Source organism: Mytilus galloprovincialis, chromosome 3 (assembly GCF_965363235.1).
Source record: "Mytilus galloprovincialis chromosome 3, xbMytGall1.hap1.1, whole genome shotgun sequence".
In the NCBI taxonomy this organism is placed as follows: Eukaryota; Metazoa; Mollusca; class Bivalvia; order Mytilida; family Mytilidae; genus Mytilus; species Mytilus galloprovincialis.
In genome coordinates, this window is record NC_134840.1 from 74,607,378 (window position 1) to 74,630,600 (window position 23,223).

General features: G+C 29.9%; 1 protein-coding gene across 8 annotated transcripts in view; it reads left to right on the forward strand.

Annotated features, from left to right (window-relative positions):
• LOC143068919 (synaptosomal-associated protein 25-like) overlaps positions 1–21,276 on the forward strand; it is a 40,156-nt gene extending 18,880 nt beyond the window's left edge. For 2 of the 8 annotated variants that reach the window (XM_076243298.1, XM_076243293.1), the window contains 6 exons: positions 4,909–4,950; positions 7,726–7,774; positions 13,008–13,125; positions 13,940–14,077; positions 14,508–14,652; positions 18,551–21,276. In XM_076243298.1, the coding sequence (XP_076099413.1) occupies positions 4,909–4,950; positions 7,726–7,774; positions 13,008–13,125; positions 13,940–14,077; positions 14,508–14,652; positions 18,551–18,619 (561 nt within the window). In that variant the 3' untranslated portion in view covers positions 18,620–21,276. Of the gene's footprint in view, positions 1–4,908; positions 4,951–7,725; positions 7,775–8,449; positions 8,499–11,178; positions 11,228–13,007; positions 13,126–13,939; positions 14,078–14,507; positions 14,653–18,008 lie in introns of all 8 variants that reach the window. The other 6 variants (XM_076243299.1, XM_076243294.1, XM_076243296.1 and 3 more) reach the window with 4 other exon arrangements.
• Positions 21,277–23,223: the final 1,947 nt, after the last annotated feature.

Below are 23,223 nucleotides of genomic sequence, written 5' to 3' on the forward strand. Positions count from 1 at the left end.
CAAACTCAATCCAATAAAGTTTTTAATTTGAATGTTATGAGTGCAGAAATTGTTTTTTGTAATACCCCTACCCACCTCCCCATTTCAAGGCAGGCCATACCCTTTCAACATTAAATTAGTACTTCTGAACTAAGTTATCCCTCTCATCAATTGTCCCAAATGGGCATAAAATATTGGCTGTTGGACAATGCAATATACCATGTCACCAAAAGACACCTAAATTCAATACTACATGTATATCTGAAATACAAGCAAGTACAACTGTACCCATAATGATATCCGTTAAGGAGGGAAGCTTGGCATATGACAAATAAATAGGACAAGATAACCAATAAATGTACCATCTGAACTAGTTTATTTAATAAACCCTAGTGAGAAAACCTTTCATTAGAAGTAATGATCTACATGTAATTATTGAACATTTACATTGATATCTCTTTAGATGATCCAATAAAGTTGTCCTTAGAGATCCTTGTAATGAAGTTGATTATACATTAGACTTGCAAAGTCTGAACATTTACTTAATAAGGAATAGCATGAGCTGTTCTGTTATCAGGTTTATGATAATATTTGAATTACCTTGTACTGAGTAATTCGGCTTTGCTTCCGTCTTTTAGATTCTAAAATTTTTAGTTATATGGTAACTCTGGGATTTCCCTGAAATTTGGCTTTATTTCCTTCTTCCAGAAACTTCCATTTTTATTTTTATGCCTCATTTATGGGCATTATGTTTTCTTGTCTCTGCGTCCTTTTCGTTCGTTTGTCCGTCTGTTCGTCCTTCGTCTGTCAGTCCTGCTTCAGGTTAAAGTTTTTGGTCGAGGTAGTTTTTGAAGAAGTTGAGGTCCAATCAACTTGAAGCTTAGTACACATGTTCTTTATGATATGATCTTTCTAATTTTAATGCCACATTAGAGATTTTACCCCATTTTCACGGTCCACTGAACATAGAAAATGATAGTGCAGGTGGGGCATCCGTGTACTGGGAACACATTCTTCTTGATAAATAATTTAGGATCGCACACTGTCAATAAGGTCTTCTCCTCCTCCTTTAGAACTTTTTTTATTTCTGATGCATTTGTATTTTAACATATTGAAATTCAGCTTTACTTTTGCCTTTCAGATCCTTTATTGTTTTTTAAACATTTGGATCATCCAGTTGAGAACAATTTTTGATGTCTGAGAAAAATGTTCTCATTCTTAGCTATTCATTCTAAGAATATTTTTTTTCTCAGAAAATAAAACTTTTATGGTGCTGGGGCTAGAAATTCTGCTTTACCTTGATGGCCTGTCAGGGCCTATATTTTTTTGTAGCATTGGGATTAACCTGAAATTCAACTTGACATGGGTCTTTTTTCAAAAAAAAAAAATTGTAAAATTTGAATCTCCCTTTAATTCACATTTACGTACATCAGTTTTTCAGACCTTTTTATTATAAAGAGCTGATTATAACATTGAGATTTCCCTCAAATCCAGCTTTACTTCTGGCTTTCATGACCATCTTTTTTAGAACAATTATTTTTTATGTTGAATTTGAGATTATCATGAAATTCAGCTTTAATTACTGCTTTTAGAAAATCTCATTTTATGTTACAATAAACATGATTAAGAGCTTTAATAATTCAGCTTTATTTCCTGCTTTAAAAATATCTCTTATATTGGGGTCACCCTAAAACTCGGTCATACTTTCATCTATCTGAACCATGCATTAGACATCTTTATATATATCTTCATCCTGACATTGGTACACTCAAGTGAAGAATCATTATTAATTATATATTAAAAGTCGTCTGCTTCTAGAATAAAGATCTTATGACATGCAAAGCATTAGCTGAAGATTTCTATTCTAAGCTGTATATCTGTTTTATGATCATTTATGATTATGTGAGTTATTGCTATGAAGATTTATACTCAGCAATACTCCTATGAGAAAATTACAGGGTAATGATAAGTGCAGAAGTTCTTTACAAATTAATCATTTAAATTTTTCTTAAAAATTACTACAAATAGGAAGACCTTAGGCTTTAATAGAAAATAAAGGATTTTAATATTTTAATGTTCAACGAAACGAAGTACAGATTTGCTATAGTTTTGAATGCAGACTTTGGCAAAACAAACAATTACCATTGTTTCTCAATCCACGACAATTGATAAATACTCATGAAAAATAGATGAATCAACAGTAAAAATTTTCAAATAGTGAAATACGAGCATGTTAATAAAAACAATTGTCAAAGATGTCAATGATAACAATTACATGTTAATCACAAAGTTCAAAGTTACCAATATTTAAATTCTTGTTTTAAAATTCCAATAGGGAACATAAATTATATAACATCCTTTTATATAAAATATTTAAATTCACAAAAGTCTTCCATGACAAAACTTCTGCTTCAGGGATTCCACTCACATCAGTAGAATTATATATCAATTATTTATATTTAGCTTTTTTACCGCTTAATTTGCTGAGGAGATATAATACACATTATAATAGATATTTGATTTAGGGGTCTTTGGGGGAATATGTCCTAGTAGCGATATGGTGATTGATCACAATAGTGGTGCTTATAACAAATAGTACGATTATTTAAATTATACCGAGTTCAAACATTTCTGCCAAATGAACATGGTGTATTCATAAATAATTAGTGATGGTGCTTTGCCATTAAATGTTTTATTGCTCTTGAATGTAAATAAAAAAAAAGAATTGTTTCCATGGATATCTATAAACATTGACAAAAGAAAAAGTTTGTCTAAGCATGTTAGAATGAATTGTCAGTAGACAATTAGTACTCCAGTACTGGAATATGTTTTTTGGCTAAAATTATTGAATTCTAGATGAAATTAATTGATAGACTCTCCAGATAACAAACTCATTGGTTACGTTGTGTAATACCTTAAAGCACCAATTTCCATATTGATAAATGCACGGCTGTTGTTTTCTTTCTATTCAAAACTATATAATTGAAATGGCCTTGTCTTTTTATGGAAATGGAAATAAGCTATAGGGCCTTACCAAATGAGTCATCTGCAGCATAGAATGTTTATATTTTATCAATTTTTTATTAAACCAGTCATATTTAAACTTTGTCAAGAGATGTTTAGTAAGATATATAGAACTGCAATTTAAACGAGTTTGATTACAATAAATAAGTCTTGGATTAACAAAAGTTCCACTTGAGCAATTCCAGTATTAATGCTTAGTATATACATCTATTGGTACAAGTAAATATTACCAATTCCAATAAAATTAATTGATATATGCAGCTATAGTTATAATGAAAAATTAATTGGGTGTTTTCAATATAAAAACATATGTATATTTTGATTTTGAATAAAACAATTCTCTTGAAATCAACTAATCCTACACGATAAAGTCATTTAATCAAGTAATCATCCGTAAACAAAACATATAATCAATATGGAACTTAGATTCATACTTGAACTCAGGTATTAGTAATGCAAGGAAATATATGACCTCATGCTCATCTTTCTATGAAATGATTAAAATATACTGAAACAAGATCATGCTGTCCTCTAATGGTTACATTCTATCATTTGGGCTTCTGTTTTCTTGAATAATCACGTCCAAAGTTCTGCAGAATAACAAATCTACCAATCTGGTAACTTTTGCCAGTTGAAAATATGGTGCTGAAGTAAGCAGTCTGAAATAGCTCTGAGGGTCTTTTTTTGATGACTTGCTTTGGCTATGAACTTAGAAACCGCTGTCAGAGCAGTCATAGAGTAAGATGAAAGTAGCACTCAGACAGTCCAAATATATAAATGAAATTGTGTTTTTGATGCAGACTGCTGAAAAGGTGTATTTTTGAAATGCATGTTGGTTAAAAATGAATTATGAGTTGAATTTTACTTATTCATGCATAATGCTTAGGATTGTTTTGTGAAATTGAATATTTTTTTTGTGTCTTTTTTATATAATCTTCCCTTGATTTAGGCTTCCTTAATTGAGGAAGCTTAGGAACAGGAATGAAAAGCTGTTCTCCTTGTTTCTACACTTAATATGACTGAATATGTGTTATTTTATTGTCTGTAAAAAAAAGTTTTCAATTATAGCGAACCCTATGATAGTTTTCCATAGATTCACCAGCAAGTTACCTGTCCATTTAAACTTTTGTAAGTTCTATTGTCCCATCTAACAAATACAACAGGTATTGTTCTCTGTATAGTTTATTCACTGGGACCTTTAAATTTCTTCTAGGAGAAATATATCACTCATTGATTAATTTACCTGACCAAAAAATTATCTCCTTTTTTACTGAAATACTTCTATAAACTCACATAAACTGTATGCAATATTGTATTTATTCAATATATCATTAATATATTTTCAATCTGTTCAATATAAAATCTGGTTTAATAATAAAAAGTTTATTTCAGACACATTTTTTAGTATTTTCCAATGAATTTGCATGTTTTTGTTGTTGTTTATTTATAGACTTATGTTTATGAAGACCTAGTTAATTTAAAAATAATAATATTCAAATTTTTATTTATCAAACACACAAAAATATTGAATATTTGATCAGAAATCAACTTTTAATTTTTGAATCAGTATTAATATTAAACACATTAAAAATGAGTTATTTGTATTGAATAAATACAACACATGCAGTTTTATGAGTCCTTACTTAGTATTGGTATAAGTATTTTTTCATCATTGACAGTTCAATTTTTTGTTCAGGTAAATTAATCAATGAGTGATATATTTCTCTTGGAAGAAATTTAAAGGTCCCAGTGAATAAACTATACAGAGAACAATACCTGTTGTATTTGTTAGATGGGACAATAGAACTGCCAAAAGTTTAAATCGACAGGTAACTTGCAGGTGAATCTATGGAAAACTATCATAGGGTTCGCAATAAGAAAATAAATGTTATATGTATTTTTCAGTCATTGGATAGTACCCGGCGTATGCTGCAGATGTGTGAAGAGGTATGTTAGAAATATTTTGGATTTGTACATATAAGCAACAAAATATTTCAAATCTTAAGTAAACTATAACTGTTAATGATAAAGTTTAAACATTACTAATTTGAAAATTAACATGTCAGTTTGCACCATTAGCCACTAGTCCAATGCCACAAACTAGTTAAAATTTATGCGGATTAGTAAGAATTTACAAATATTTTTTTTCTGACACATAAGATGGAATATTGGTCTTTGGACTAGTAGTTGGAAAATATTTTGGTGCAGACTGTTATGTTACTTTCTGTTACAAAATCTTGTTATTATAATATGCTGATATATATATAAAAAAAAAAACTTGATAATTAGAATTAAAAAAAAGCTGCAGAATGATGCCAACATCAAGTTTATTCAAAAAGGAAAACATAGACAAACCAGTTTAGTTTAAACATATTTATTCATAGTGGATTAGGAAACAAGTTTTGCAACTTATATTAATCCGTTTCCACTTTGGGGGTGCGAGTGCTGCCTTGTAGCGGCATTAGCCTACTCTTTTTCGAAATCTACAAGGGTGTATTTAACGTGCAAGAGATATGGCTCTCTCTTAACACGGGTAAGCCATTTATCGTCCCCTTCCGACTGAATATCACCGTTTCCTTAAGACCATACTCGCAAATGGTGTCAAGGGAGAGCCGAAAATTGGGTTCCTGAAATTTTCATCCCGAACTGGAATCAAACCAGGCACCTTTGTGTTAGTAGTCCGATGCACTAACCACTACACCACGGCTCTCTTTTGACAAACCAGTAAAGGTGAACAAATACTTAGGTAGATAACCTAACTTAGTACTGGCACAAAATTTTATTTTTAAAAGGATTGCAAACAATACCAGACTTAGTAAAAACAACTTTAGGGCATAAGACACAGAAGAGATCTTGCTTTGATCCACCATCAAATAGCCAAAGACTAAAAACGGTTTCAACCTTCTTATTTTTAAGCTTAAAGTAGTAAACCTACAATTTATAATGCATGAAATCACATTTTCCCTCTGTGCTAAATAAGTTCCCAGTACATTTGTATATTCTTAATGCAACATCATTGTAGTGCAGACTTTACCTGATACATCACAACTTTTAACAAATCACTGTCATTTATTAGATCTTTTTGATGATAGAAATATAACCAGACTTTATTGGCCTGCAGCTTATTTCACAAGTTTCCATAAACAGCATGTCTAACCCATGTCTGCTTAGCTTTGCATCTGATTAGAAAAGAAATGTCAGTGTGTTTTCTCTGCAATATTAATCAACATCACAGTAAACAATGCATTAAATGTTGATGCTTTAATAGCTCCCCTGCTACTACCGGTATATCGTATGCCCTTAAAACATCGGATGAACCAATCGAATAAACCTACAACATCCTACTGATCTTACAAAGGATTACTCAGATCTTTAACAATGAACGAAAAGAAACTCATGCCATTAGAACTTGTTCCATGAAACATTGCTGCAAATCCCTAAAAAATAAAGCAGAAACATTAAGGAAAAACATTAAAAAGACAACTATTAATGCCTTGCTTACAGGCTTTGACAATGATTACATTGAGATTAAACTGGAAGACAAAGCCAGTTATATACCTTGAACCAAATAACCTAGGAGAGATAATCAGTTACTGCTCTTTGCTCTAAGATCAAAGGGGGATAATTTGAATTGTGTCCCCTAGATAATCTTTGTCTAAGGGAGATAACAAATTGGTGTTTCTCATTGATTGATTGATTGTTGCTTGCTTAACGTCTAGTGGCATGTTTCTCATTGAAAATTATCACTAGAGTAAGGAACAGGCGATAACAATACTAGTAAACATTGATGATCAAGCAGGTAAGATTAAAGCATGGCACAACAAAATCAGATTTTTTAAAAGCATTCTGTTTCACTGGTATCCGTAGAAAGGTAAATATTTTTCCACTTGTCGTCTTCGAAGTATGAAAAATTATTTTCATGTGTTATCTTGTGGAATTATATTTACATTTAATACACTGGTCATCTTGGACATTTTTAAGCATTTAGTACTCACAGTTATCTTGACGAATCATGATACACTTTTGACTGATTAATTAGTTGTTGTCTATTTTTTGCCTGCATTATAAAACAAGAATGTTGCAGATTTCATAATTTAGTGTATGATTGTATATGTGTATTTAAAGATTTATATGGGCAAGGCTCTGAAAATAAAATTTCTGTTCTGATAATTATTCACATCTTGTTAAATCATAAAATATCTGTATGAAAATTTCAGATATACAATGTATATAGAAACTTTTCCAGTCTTGGACACTTGACAGAGCGTACATGGTTTCATACTTTTCTTTAAAAATTTTAAATGAAAAGTAAAATCAGATACAATTATGTTCAATAAAAGAGGCAATATATTTGAAACAGTCATTAGAGAGCAAACCCCATGTAAAAACTTAATATATACACATGATATCACAGTTTATAACATTACAGCATAAACCATTCATATGTTCAACAATTTTCTACCAATTGGTCAATTCTATTCTAAAGATATATACAATTTCAGGCATGAATTTTATTTAACTTGGGAATTCAAGTGCATTTAAGTAAAATTGCCTGGACTAAATTTGCCTGAGCCAAATTCTTTTACTGAAGCCACATTGATTTCAAAATCATACTTTTAAAAAAAATTTTTAGTAGTTGAATTAAACTGAGAGAAAAAAAAAATTATCTTAGAAATGGTTTATGGTGTAAAATTTGTATGAATAATTACGTGATTACTTTAGAGTAAGGAAGCAGGGATTACGGTATTAGTAAACTTAGATGAACAGGGAGGTAAGAACGAGCATGATGCACAACATGAAAACTTTTTATTTTACACAACCACTATGACTTAACACTTATTATTACATTGTCTTTTATGTTTTATTACTTTATTACAATTAAATGTATTGAGTTAGAATCTAGTAGACATAATCAGTCAGTTGGTCTTCTAGTAATTAAGTCGGAGCCCACCTTGTTCTAAGTTTTACTACAAGATGGTAATATTATTATCTCAGTTTTTTTTACCCTGGGCTATAATGATGTCATATTGTCTGTCCATCTGTTTGTCGAAAAAAAAATTCATCCCAATCTTCTATTGAACAGATTAACTTCAACTTTGGTCACCGACAGAAGCTTGACTTTGATAACTAGAAATGTGTGAGCAATTTTAGGATCTGTCATTCCTGTGTGCTGAAACTTTTACTTTTCATACACATTTCTCCAGTACTTCGTCACATTTATTCAGCATCTTGACAGTGATAAGTTAAACTGTGTGGGTGCTTTTCTGGGTCTGCGAGAAACCTTCTTCCTGTTCCCAATACCGGTACTTTGAATTACAAGTGGGGTTCGCTAAAGTCGACAATATGTGAACTTCTCATTTTATTACAATCTTGTAGTAAATCTAAACCCCATATTTAAGGTTATATTACATGGTAGTAATTTTTTATTACAACCAATCAATAATAGAGTAAGGAGGCAGGGATAACAACATTAGTTATGTTGGATGAACAAGGAGGTAAGAGGCATGATGGGTAATATCTCCTTTTGATGTGGTATTGTAACCCTCATATAAAAGCCAACACAAATGTAGCTAAATGTTGTATCATTTAGTGTGTCCAAAAGCTTTAGATAGTGTCTTTCCTGAAATTCTATTAGCTGTTTTAGGGAAGATTTGTATATGAGCGAATATGGCTGTTTATTTGTGCTTTTGGTATTGGTGCGACAGAGCTCAGACTTTATATATTTATTGGAAAAGGTTTTTTGTCCTTCGGTTTATACAAAAAGATAGAAATTGAATTTTATTGAATTCTGAGTAGAAATAGAGGATTCAGTTGAAGTTTTCTTGTAACATACAAGTAATGAAAAAGAAGGATATATATTTTTTTATTATTTTTTGGAGTTAAGTATAAGGTCTAGTAAAATCAAATGTGGTTTTTCTGCAGTCCAGATATTTTTTTATCAACATTTTTTTTCTCCATTTTGGTCATTCCTCATCTTAGCCAAGTTACTTAAATGAGAAATTTTTTTTTCTCTGTTTTAAGATTCAAAAAGAGGCTATGTAATATCTCTCCTGTGATTAACTACTGAAGAATATATACCTGACTTGCTGTTCTCATTATAAAAAGTAGAACCCTTTTCGTTTGTTCTTCCTTGTTTTGCATGTTTTTTTCAACTGAAAAAGAGGCTTCTGAGCAACATTTTCAATTTTATAATATAATGCTAAATGAAAAGACCAAAATATGACAAGGAAAAAACATAAATTTTGAGATCTTGTTTAAAATGTTTATATTTGATGAAAAAATTTACAATCTAAAGACAAAAGGAAAACAAGAGGAAATATTTAAGTGTCTAAGATGTCTAAAGAACAAAATATATTTTAGTGTGGCCTCAAGAAACATATTTTATATTACTAGACTAAATTAGTGGTTGTTTTTGTTGTTATGTTGTTTTAGATTTCACTAAGTAGACTTCTGTGCAGTACTACCAAAGGTTGTTTTTGTTGTAATGAGTAATTTTAGTCAACATGAAAAATGCACTTTTTCTAAATATATTTTTATTCTTAACCAAATATTTAAGCGCTGTAGATGATCTGAAAATAATTATCATTTTGAAAGATGTTTTAAATGGTGTCCAAACCCCTTAGTTATATATAAAATCGGTTAAACATTTTGGGGTACTAAATTGATTTTTGTTTTTATTAAGTTTTGCACTAGAATTTTGCTAGAGTTTCAGTGTTTGTTTTATTTGACTCAAGCCATCAGCCAGAAGAAACAAATCAGATAAAGAAATATTTCTTTGCTGAAGACTAGATTTTTGTTTCTTGATGTTTTTGGTTTTTTGTTGTTTTTTTTTTGTTGTTGTTAGGTTGCTGTGTAAATGGCACATCTGGTTTAATTTCTCCTAATTTGAAATAATGTAGAATCAATTTTATAGGATTTCTATAAAAATAATTAGTTTGAATTTAAAGGTTTTTTCTTTACACTGGCAGCCTAGTTTAGTTTTATTGATTCTCAATCCAATTTTACAACCTCCCTTTATTAGGATAGAGGGATGGCTTTAGTACCAAACCAATTTAATTTTATGGCAGAAAGATGTACATTGAAAACTTACAGACTTTGTAGAACAGTAGATAAAACCAGTATTGAACAGATTAATTGAAAGATGTGAACATTAATTGTATGTTACAGTACATAGATTTTTTTAAGTATAAAACTTTTTAAAATACTGTAAGGTTTCAATGTGCTTCAGCCTTGTGTTTATTATTGTTAGCACTTTATATACTTAATTGAACATAGCCAAAACAATTCTTCTTTTTATAACTTTTTTCCAGTAAATCTTTATACTTTATATTGCATTCAATATTTAAAACTTAGTTTACTCTGAATTTTTGCAAATTGCCGACTTGACACTGGCAGACAAAGTCAATTACAATCACTGAAGATTTAATTTAAATTTTGCAATGATAAAAAATTCTGTGCAGGACATGACAAAAATAGTATAATTCCCATTCAAATTGAAATCACAGATTTTGTTTCTTTTTTTCTGTTTGAAGTTCAGAATATTTATAAATTTGAAGAAAAAAAGAAAATTAAGTCTAAGCATTACTTTGCGGAATATTTCATTTTTGTCGAGCCTTCATCTTTAGTCGAAAAAGCGAGACTAAGCGATCCTACATTCCGACGTCGTCATCGGCGTCGGCGGCGTCCACAAATATCACTCTGTGGTTAAAGTTTTTGAAATTTTAATAACTTTCTTAAACTATACTGAATTTCTACCAAACTTGGACAGAAGCTTGTTTATGATCATAAGAAAGTATCCAGAAGTAAATTTTGTAAAAATAAAATTCCATTTTTTCCTTATTTTACTTATAAATGGACTTACATACAGTCTGCAGTTAAAGTTTATAAAACATTTATTAGATTCATAAACTATCCTGGATTTTTTACCAAACTTGGAAGCTTCTTTCAATCAAAAGACAGTATCGAGAGGGAAATTTTTATTGATATTTTTCCTCATTTTTGTTGAGTCTGCGATTAACAGCAAAAGTAGGTGAGACACTGGGTTCCGTGGAACCCTTACGATTTTTTTTTATAAAATTTCAATACATATAAAAATAAATTCTAGAGAAGGATTGTTTTGGTTATATTTATGTTGTTGCATGGTTATATTTTCTTTTATTTTTACCCTTATTTCAGTCCCAAGATGTAGGAATTAAAACCATTGTTATGTTGGACCAACAAGGGGGTAAGGTCATTTTATTTTTATGTTGGATGCACAAGATGGTAAGGTCATTTTATTCATGCTATTATATTGAATGTCATTTACAAATAGAAATATACATTTAGAACATTTTTAAGATTTGTGGTTGAGAATTTATATATATTGCAAAATCATTATGAAAATTATGCCTGCCCTACAAAAGTCGGATGTGGGGCATTCTGTTTTCTGGTCTGTCCATCTGTCTGTTAGTCCATCTATCCATTTCATTTGCAATGTACTATGATGTTAACATCAGGCCAAATAAAATAGTATGTGTGGTTCCAGATACATCTGAAAAAAAGTAGGGTAGGTTAAGGTAGGTAGGGATTTTTTTTTATTTTATGTTTTTTTTTTACATTGAGTCTATGGGAGCATCATTCTGACTTTAACAGTGCTTAATGAAAAATGACAATAAAATCTTTAGGGTAGGCTAATTTCAAGACGAAAAAGTAGGGAAGGTAGGGTCACTGGAACCACATATATATTTTTATTTGGCCTTATAATATCATATATTTCTGTGTCAGCAAACAATTTTAAACATGTAGTTTTCTCCAAATCAATTTAAAAAAATGTACAAGTTGTTTTTTCTTAACAATACCGAGCCCAATGAACATTTTTGTCTGACTATCATCTGTCACTGAATTTTCAGGAAAATGGGATTAATTGTTTGCTTTGTTTGTATCAATATTAAGCAGGTGCAATCTCATTTAGGATTGTTAATGCATTCAACATTTTAAAGTGATTTTCTTGTCAGTCATTTATTGCATAAGACTAAACTCGAGAAATTTAAGAAGACGTGATATGATTGCCAATGAGACAACTCTCTACAAGAGACTTGAAATGACACAGAAATTTACAATTATGGGTCACAGTACAACCTTCAACAATGAACAAAGCCCATACCCAATAGTCAGATAGCATATATATTGATATATATATTCAATAAAACTTATTTGGTTTATCCACTACTGAAATTGCAGCAAGTACATAATAGTTGATAAGTTCTAGAAGCGAAAAAGACACTATTGCTGTTTCTGACTGCCATAGCAATTAAATGTATCATTTTGTCAGTTGAAAATCAATTAGACATTAAAGAGGCATGTATGAGAACACTATAATGTAGCTTAGATAAATACAAGTCTGGCAATTTCACAACTTACAAAATATGAAAAATATTTTTAGGAAAAAAATATAATTAAAATGATTGATAAATTGGTTGTTGTTATCTTATAATTATATGCAATTATATTCTATATACATTGATCAGCATTAAGACATGAATATGAAATCAAACAAAAAGTATTGATAATGCCTAAAAGATTATGAAACATTTAATATGTCTAACAATAAGTTGTAGGTTAGTTTAATGTGAAAATACAAATAATTTGATAGAAGAAGTGATAAAGGCATACACTACTTTATATTTATTGATGTCATGTGTAACTACAAGTACCTCCACCTTAATTTTTATGACAATAAGAAAAATATCAGCCCCCTGAATCTGTTACTGCCATATAAATGGTTCTGTAGACATTTTAATTTAAAAAATTTAAATAAATATTTCAACTTTAAAATATTCCTTGTGCGCCAGGGGCTCTTTCACAAAATTCTGAAGAGTGAAAATACTGGTTAATCTGACACATTTCAGTATAACTTGAGACCAACTTTAATCTTAAAATTTTTTTTGGAAAGAGTTGCCGGTCTTTATAAGTCACATGATCATTATATCAGTCAGTATTATGCCTTTATTGTATATTTTCTTTAGAACAACTTGATAGGATTGAAGAAGGTATGGACCAGATTAATCAGGACATGAAAGATGCAGAGAAAAATCTGGAAGGAATGGAAAAATGTTGTGGGTTATGTGTGTTGCCATGGAAACGGTATATCTACAAATATAGTTAATCTTCATTTTGACTGGATAGTGCCTTGATTAAAGAAAACGTATAAAGTGTACCACACTTTGTAGCTTTATTCAACTGACCTTTGATCAAATAATATTTCAACTGGAATATGTTCTCATCTCAAATTAGAAGTTCTCCTTTATGTGTGAAAAAGCTTCATGTTTTGGCCGGATAGTCATATTTCGTGTTAAAAAGCATATTTCACAGGATGCAAGAATGAACCATTTCACCAATCGGGGAAAAATACCAAGTAATAATGCTTTTATTTCATTTTTCAACACATATCTAAAATAGCATACCTTTTCATTTCAGATTTTTCGGTGAAGAGTATGCTAATAATTCAATTTATTTTTTCTCTTACTTGCATTTGTCAGGTCTCTTTTCCAGCTTATGGAATTGTTGAAATTTCATCTAGCTAAAAATTCAACATTTCTCATGCATTTATACCTGCATACAAATCTGATGTATGTAGAACTTTTAATTGAGAAAATAAATGGAATTTCTTATGTCTGTATGCCTGCATACTGATCTAGAGTATGCTTAACTCACTCTATGTGTCTACTAGTATTTTGCTTATTGTTGAAGGCTGTCTGGTAACCTCAGTTACCTTGAGTTGCTTACATCTACATGATTTTGATGCTGGTGGATAGTTGTCTCATTGGCAATCGTACCACATCTTCTTTTTTTTACTACTGGTACTGAATTACAGATTTTTTTCTCCACAATTCTTAATGGACTGAAAATTGTTTGATTCAAATACAGAAGCAGTAATCCTTCTTTTATTTTTCAACAGAATGAAGAACTTTGAGAAAGGAGGAGCTTATGATAAAACATGGAAAGCATCTGAAGATGGCAAAGTGAACACAGATGGACCAAGAGTTATGGTTGATGAAAGAAATGGGGCTGGACCACAAGGAGGATTTATCACCAAGTAAGATTTTCATAAGAAATTGTTATAACTATCATTAGTTGCACACAGTTATTATAAACTCTAGCATGGAAATTGTGAAATTGTCATAGAGACGAAAACCTGACCAAAGAGCAGAAAAAAGTAAGCCGAAGGCAACTAATGGACTTTCAACAAAGTGCTACAGCTAGCCCCTATACAAAATGTTTACTAGTTTAATGAAAATTGACGTTACACCAAACTCCAAAACATAAATGATTCAAAATTAAAAAACATACAAGACCAACAAAAATCACAGACTCCTGACTTGGGACAGGTGCAAAAATTTCATATTACAAAATACCACATACAAGGAAGGCACATGAAAAAACATTACATACATACTATTTTACAATTACCAAAGTACATTATTCATTTAATGTTTTGAACTATGGGTAATTTCTTCTCTTTTTAGAATAACAAATGATGCTAGAGAGGAAGAAATGGAAAATAACTTAACTGAAGTCAGTGGCATGCTGGGTAATCTTAGAAACATGGCCATTGATATGGGAAGTGAAATAACATCACAGAACAATCAACTGGATAGAATATCAAATAAGGTGTGTAAACTGATTAAAGCTCTAACTTTGGAAATGGTATCTATGCACAGAAAATATCACCTGATTCAGTATATTTTTGTGGTTATCAATTTTTGTAGATTTTCATAGTAAAGTCTAATTATGAATTTAAATGTTAAAAAAAGATCTCATTTTCAAAAGGCTTGTGAATGCAGATTTCATTAAAATCTTGAAGTCAGTTATCCTGTAAAATTTGTTTACCTCAATCCATGAAAATTGGCTTGAACAAAAATAAATGAATCTGCTGTGTCCTGTGTATAACTCTGTAACTATTTTTTTTTATATTTAGTTGGTAACAAACACCTTGACTAGAATTCATTGAATTGGATCAATTTTCATAAAATTTTGACAAAATATTTACTTTTGACACAAAAAATATAAAAATTGAAAAAAAATTGAAACACACACTTCAAACTTTTTTTGGTAGGGGTGAGCAGCTGAGACATCAAGTACCCCACCCTTTTCATATATTTTGTTAATCAAAAATATATACCTTGTCATATATTAATTAACAAAAAACAGACCTATAGATATATTTCAATATTTTCACCGCTCATCATCACGTTCTTGTTAAGAAGCAAAATAGTCGCAATAATATCACCTTCTTTTCCAATAAATTCGTCATATCTTAAACACTTTTTTCTAATTGCCCATTTTACATATTTCATTATGAAGATATTTCAATTCCAAAATACAATACAAAGACGTTTGGTCAGATCATAGATGGTATTACATCTATTGTCAGATAAATGTAATATCACCCCAGAGTGTAACACCTTCACTGATTTTAACATGTTTAAATATTAATTAAAAACTGATAAAAAGTGTCATTGCCGTTCCCTCGTATAAAAGGACGCTGTCACAATGGAATTTCTTTAAATAATTGTTAACATGTTTTATGTATACAAACCCTTGAATGATAATTAGGTGCAAATGTCAAAAATAGTTGTATTTATTGCATCTATCACTGGCATCAGTGGAAATACCACATCAGAATAAATAGAATTTAATTGGTTTGACAAATAACTGATGCATTTACGACTGTGGTTTAACCACATCAAGAATAAATACGAACATCTGATTAGTTTCAGATACTTATGATATAATCAAGCAAGTGATAATATCAACCTATTGATATATTTCATCTGAATATCTCACCCTTTTCATATATCATAGAGCATGGAAAAGTGACCTATTCCAGTGACTCATCCCTACCACTAATTATATAGCAAGTGCCCCCCCCCTCCCCCCCCCCCCCAGGTCACGCTATGACGAAAATTGATTGAATTTTATAGGAAAAATTAATTGTTACTGATGAATTTGTTCCAGTTAATAAATGTAACTTTATTTAGGTGTTTGTTTCCCTCTCCTGCATAGGGTACTTTGAATTTTCATTTGAAATTTTATAATATTAATAATAGAAGTAAAGATTTGAAATTTTACAATATTAATAATAGAAGTAAAGATTTGAAATTTTACAATATTAATAATAGAAGTAAAGATTTGAAATTTTACAATATTAATATTAGAAGTAAAGATTTGAAATTTTACAATATTAATATTAGAAGTAATGATTTGAAATTTGACAATATTAATATTAGAAGTAAAGATTTGAAATTTTACAGTATTAATATTAGATTGATTGATTGTTGGTTGCTTTACGCCGCATGAGCATAAAAAGGCTATATCGCGGCGACATATATTAATAATAGAAGTAAAGATTTGAAATTTTACAATATTAATATTAGAAGTCAAGATTTGAAATTTTACAATATTTAATATTAGAAGTAAAGATTTGAAATTTTACAATATTAATATTAGAAGTAAAGATTTGAAATTTTACAATATTAATATTAGAAGTAAAGATTTGAAATTTTACAATATTAATAATAGAAGTAAAGATTTGAAATTTTACAATATTAATAATAGAAGTAAAGATTTGAAAATAACGATAATAACTGAACACATGTTTTACAGGCTGAATCAAATCAAGATTGCATTAAGGAGGCCAATAAAAGAACTCATAAAATTCTGAAGGAGAATTAATGGTGTTTATATGTTTTAGCTAGCGCTTTTTATGATGCTTAATTAACTTTCTAAGGAACCAATGTTAGATTTTCAGATACTGTTGCTTCAACATTGCAGCAATATTATAGTATTTATTTTCAAATACAGTCAAACCTGTTATAAGAGACCACTGAAAGGAGAGCAAAAAAGGGGTCTTTTAGGAATGGTGGTCTTTTAATACAGGTTCAATGCATATGAAATGTACTACAGTGGATATAAAGTTGGTGGTCTTTTTAATAACACAGGTTTAGGTAAAGATTGTATGAAATGCAATCAAAACCTTATTGGACTGACTTGATATCTAAGTTCCAAGACTGATACACAAAAAATAGTGCATTAATCATAAAATTCTATTCATCCTATCCATGAACATTTCAAGAAATTCATAGATGTAATATATGCTCAGATATTAAAGGCACAAAATGATGTTACACTTGTCAAGAAAATAACATAACTTGGTCTTTTGCAAGGTGCAGGAATCTAATATCTTTTCTAAAAATAGAATGATTGTATCTTCCTTTGTGTAGAATTGCTGTTTAGCCAACTACAACCAATGCAATAATTATTTTACTTCCCACTGATAAATTGAAGCAATTTTTACTGTTCAGTTCTTACAAGCACTTTGATTGCTTTATACAGGTGGTCTCTTATTATAAAGCAGGTTTACAAGCACTTTGATTGCTCTATACAGGTGGTCTCTTATTATAAAGCAGGTTTACAAGCACTTTGATTGCTCTATACAGGTGGTCTCTTATTATAAAGCAGGTTTACAAGCACTTTGATTGCTCTATACAGGTGGTCTCTTATTATAAAGCAGGTTTTACTGTATATTAATTGGAGAAAGTTATGAAATACTTATTTGCAGTTTAATTTCAGGATGATATCTTAAAAGCAGTTTTGAAAAAAAAACTCAGTTATTTTTCTCAAGCAATAGAAAAAGACATGAAAAAAAGTAAATGAATCACTAGTAATTTATGAAATTCATCAGGGGGATAAGCATTCAGAGGCCAATATTGAAAATAACAAAAAAACATATTGTTCTTAATAAGAATTTAAGAAGATATATTGTAAATCCCAACAAAATAGGAGATTTTAAAGAAAAACATTTGGTTCCAAAGAATCAACCCTGTGCAGTTAATAGGCCAAAATTTCCTTATTTTCTTGTGTTATTATTTCAGTACATTTTATCTCAAATATCTTCCAAATTCGAGACCCAAATCAAATTATTTAATTTCTATATTTGACGATATATGACTATTGTATAATTTCAGGCTGATTCTAACGCTACTCGTATTGGGGCAGCAAATCAACGAGCAACTAAGATTCTTAAGGAAGCATAAACTGTCTGAAGTCACTTTCTGAAGTCACTTTCCTTTTTCTTTTTTTTTGTGTTTTGCATGATTCTGATACTGAAAAAAACTTCTTTATTTTCTTTTATGTTGTTGACATAGTTGACTGAAATTTTGGATTTTTTTGTTTTGCATGCTGCTTCCAAACAAAGACTTATATGTTGTGTGTTTTCTCTTCAGATTTTAAGATCAGAGTTTTTTAACTCAAAATTATTAAATAAGTAATTTGTGTTGTTATTTTCAGCATTGTAGTAAATTTTAGAAAAAATGCAAAATAAAGCAGTATTTGAACATTTTTTTCCCTAGAAGTAGTAGTTAACATATCATAGAGTTTAACCTATTACTAAATGTCTATTTATTATAAACTTTTTTATCTGAACTTTTCCGACGTTTTTAAATTGATGTGGACTTTTTATTTTCTCTCGCTTTTGTTTACTTTTTGTTTTGTTTTGTTTGTGACACAGGCAACAAGCCTAAACGACAGAGTAGATGTAGCCAATACCAGAGCAAAGAAGATACTACGGGACAATTGATGACATTCCTCACCCTTGATGGGTTTCGGCACGATGAAATTCATAGCAGACAACATTTTATTGGCTATTGTTAAAGAGCATTCTGCCAAATGAATTTCCTACATTCTCATACTTGTTTGACTCCATCATTATTTCAATCTATGTCATACTTAAAACCGACAAATCTTAGTTTATAAGATGTAAATTTTTATAACAAAAAAGAAGTAAAAGAATATTTTTGTTGGCTCACTTCAATTATTTTATTTAAAAGTTGAGATGAGAATCAGGCTATAGACTAACTGTTCAATATATTTTCTTGAATTGTAAATTTTGAAATTCATCCAGTACTGTAAATTTAGAAATTATTGTGAGGTTTTGATTAATGTGAAACTATCACCATAATAAGAACTCACAATTTGATATCTGAAACACATATCTGTATGCAGAAATTGCAATGATTAATTTAACCTTTCTGTCCATTCTTAAAAAATCATAATAATTTCTGAATTTACAGTATTTTCAGCATTTAGCTTTCTGACCTTATTTAATTTTATTTTGAGTTTTTTTTCACATAATGGTGTTAAACTAATATTTAGTGCTTTATAAACAATATATTTTATTCTTAACAACCAATTGCAGTACTCATGTAAATTAAAAATGTACCTGCACTCCACAATGAAATCTGTAACTTATTCATTTATTTATAAATTGTAAATTGTATTACAGTTTATTTTTGATTTCTGTTTGAGCGTTATTTAATGTTGAATTACAAGTTAAATAAATAACTGCTTGGACTTTCTATTGGCTGTGACGTTAAATATGCAAGAAGAGAATTTGACTGATTGGTAACACCAGTACAGAAAGTCTGTAATATAGTGTAAATAAGTTAGGTCTAGATTTATCGTGCTTTATAAGACTGGTGGTGCCAAAATCGTGATCTTTATGAGAACCAGACGAAAGATAAAATGTTTCTTCTATATATAAGAATGTTCTAAATATTAAACAGGGTTTCAAGTATCAAATGTTACGTTTGTATTTTTAAATTTATCTAGTGTGGCATCAAACTATTTAAAAAAATATGTTGAATTTTTCTGTGAATGTGTATTTAGTTGTTCACTGTTTCAAGTACATGAAAGATATTATTTGAATTAAATTGCTTTTAACATATTTTTATTGAAATGAAGGAATACATTTTTGGAAATTATAATTTTTTTAGTTTCAATCTAAGACAGCAAAGCCATTTTATTCAGATAATATCATTCATAATCTGCCTAATATCTGTGATTTCTAAGCAATTTAGTGTTTTGTGATAGGACAGAGGGCTCTAAAAGGACTGCTTGTTTAAACATTTGAAGTAATTTACATTCCAGTCATTAATTGCTGTAAATTTATTTACTTTTCTCCCCCCATTGTTCATTTATCAAATTTCACTCATATATTGCTCAAAGAAAGAAAAAATACTGGTTCACTTATATAATATTTGACATCCATTTCGTTATGATACAAAACATACTATTCAATTCTTGAAAATTTACATATACATGTACTGCCATTTCACCTTTTCAGAATTTAAAGAACTATGGGTATTATACCCCATTGTGCGTACATGAAAATGAAATAACATTGGTTGAATTTCCATTGTCAAAAAACATTTTAAACCAATCACAAAGTTTTGTAGTATGATTTTGGAAATATTACCCAGAATGCATTAGATTCTGAAATTATATTTTATGGCAATTTCTGGCAATTTGACTTACCAATGCTATCAGTTCTTTGTTATATTTATCATTCTATCATTATTATTATTATATATATGTACATAGGAAGATGTTAGTGATAGATAAAAGCATTTTTTATTATGAATGTTAAAAATTTTACTTTGTGCAATACTCATGTATAAATATAAATGTTGAGGACTATTTATGTGGCGTGATTTTTTGTCAAAAAACGTATGTAGAAAATAGAAAATAATCCGTAAATCTGCACAGAAAAATGATTCATTCATACTTTTGTCTAAGTTCCAGCTATGTTACATAAAAAATTTTGGAAATTTATGAAGCTCAGATGAGGCTGCCATCGTAAAAGGTCACCTTATAAACAGGAGAACATTTTCTGAAGTTTTATCTCTGGTAATCAATTCAGCAAAAAAAATATTTTAGAAATCTGATTTTCTGGTAAACTTATTTCAATTATGCAATGTTTTAAAAAAGCAATTCTTTTTGAATATTTTGTTTACTTTATACATGGAACCAATATGAAACTTCATTTAATGATTTTTAACAATTTTTCAAACTGTAGGACCAACTCTAATAATATATATTTTGTTTTATGTGCATTATCTATTTTTGTAGCAGTTTTTAAAATCATTTCTATTTGTCATTGAAACAAAGGCATTATCAGGACGTAATATTGTAGTGGTTTAACAATTGATGTAAAAAATAGTTCACATTTTAAATTTCTATCATTTAAAACAAAGTCTTATTGACATAGTAAGCATCATTTGTAATTGCTTTATCAAATTCACCGTCATTTTACGAAAAACAATCGCTTGTAAATCATGCTTAATCCAATGATGGTTTAAAGACTAGAATACAGACATAATGACAGTATGTTTATGTTATGGAGTAGTCAAATGACAGCTATTGTATTACAGTCTGAATAAAATCTTCATATCATTATGTTAACTTGTCTTTACAATTTACTGAAATGGCCTGGTTAAAACTTGAAGGTTATTTTGTCAAGAAGGTCCCTGATAAATGGTCATTTTTATACGACCGCAAAAATTGAAAATTTTTTGGTCGTATATTGGTATCACGTTGGTGTTGTCGTCTGCGTCGTCGTCCGAATACTTTTAGTTTTCGCACTCTAACTTTAGTAAAAGTGAATACAAATCTATGAAATTTTAACACAAGGTTTATGACCACAAAAGGAAGGTTGGGATTGATTTTGGGAGTTTTGGTCCCAACATTTTAGGAATTAGGGGCCAAAAAGGGCCCAAATAAGCATTTTCTTGGTTTTCGCACTATAACTTTAGTTTAAGTAAATAGAAATCTATGAAATTTTGACACAAGGTTTATGATCACAAAAGGAAGGTTGGGATTTATTTTGGGAGTTTTGGTTCCAACAGTTTAGGAATTAGGGGCCAAAAAAGGGCCAAAATAAGCATTATTCTTGGTTTTCGCACAATAACTTTAGTATAAGTAAATAGAAATCAATGAAATTTAAACACAAGGTTTATGACCACAAAAGGAAGGTTGGGTTTGATTTTGGGAGTTTTGGTCCCAACAGTTTAGGAATAAGGGGCCAAAAGGGTCCAAAATTGAACTTTGTTTGATTTCATCTAAAATTGAATAATTGGGGTTCTTTGATATGCCGAATCTAACTGTGTATGTAGATTCTTAATTTTTGGTTCTGTTTCAAATTGGTCTACATTAAGGTTCAAAGGGTCCAAAATTAAACTTAGTTTGATTTTAACAAAAATTGAATTCTTGGGGTTCTTTGATATGCTGAATCTAAAAATGTACTTAGATTTTTATACGACCGCAAAAATTTTAATTTTTCGTCGTATATTGCTATCACGTTGGCGTCGTCCTGCGTCGTCGTCCTGCGTCGTCGTCGTCCGAATACTTTTAGTTTTCGCACTCTAACTTTAGTAAAAGTGAATAGAAATCTATGAAATTTTAACACAAGGTTTATGACCACAAAAGGAGGGTTGGGATTGGTTTTGGGAGTTTTGATCCCAACATTTTAGGAATTAGGGGCCAAAAAGGGCCCAAATAAGCATTTTCTTGGTTTTCGCACTATAACTTTAGTTTAAGTAAATAGAAATTTATTAAATTTTGACACAAGGTTTATGACCACAAAAGGAAGGTTGGGATTGATTTTGGGAGTTTTGGTTCCAACAGTTTAGGAATTAGGGGCCAAAAAAGGGCCCAAATAAGCATTATTCTTGGTTTTCGCACAATAACTTTAGGATGAATTAATAGAAATCAATGAAATTTAAACACAAGGTTTATGACCACAAAAGGAAGGTTGGGATTGATTTTGGGAGTTGAGGTCCGAACAGTTTAGGAATTAGGGGCCAAAAAGGGGCCCAAATAAGCATTTTTCTTGGTTTTTGCACCATAACTTTAGTATAAGTAAATAGAAATCAATGAAATTTAAACACAAGGTTTATGACCATAAAATTTTTGGTCCCGTTTTCAAATTGGTCTACATTAAGGTCCAAAGGGTCCAAAATTAAACTTTGTTTGATTTTGACAAAAATTGAATCCTTGGGGTTCTTTGATATGCTGAATCTAAAAATGTACTTAGATTTTTGATTATTGGCCAAGTTTTCAAGTTGGTCCAAATCGGGGTCCAAATTAAACTTTGTTTGATTTCATCAAAAATTGAATAATTGGGGTTCTTTGATATGCCGATTCTAACTGTGTATGTAGATTCTTAATTTTTGGTCTCGTTTTCAAATTGGTCAACATAAAGGTCCAAAGGGTCCAAAATTAACCTTAGCTTGATTTTAACAAAAATTGAATTCTTGGGCTTCTTTGATATGCTGAATCTAAACATGAACTTAGATTTTTGATTATGGGCCCAGTTTTCAAGTTGGTCCAAATCAGGATATTAAG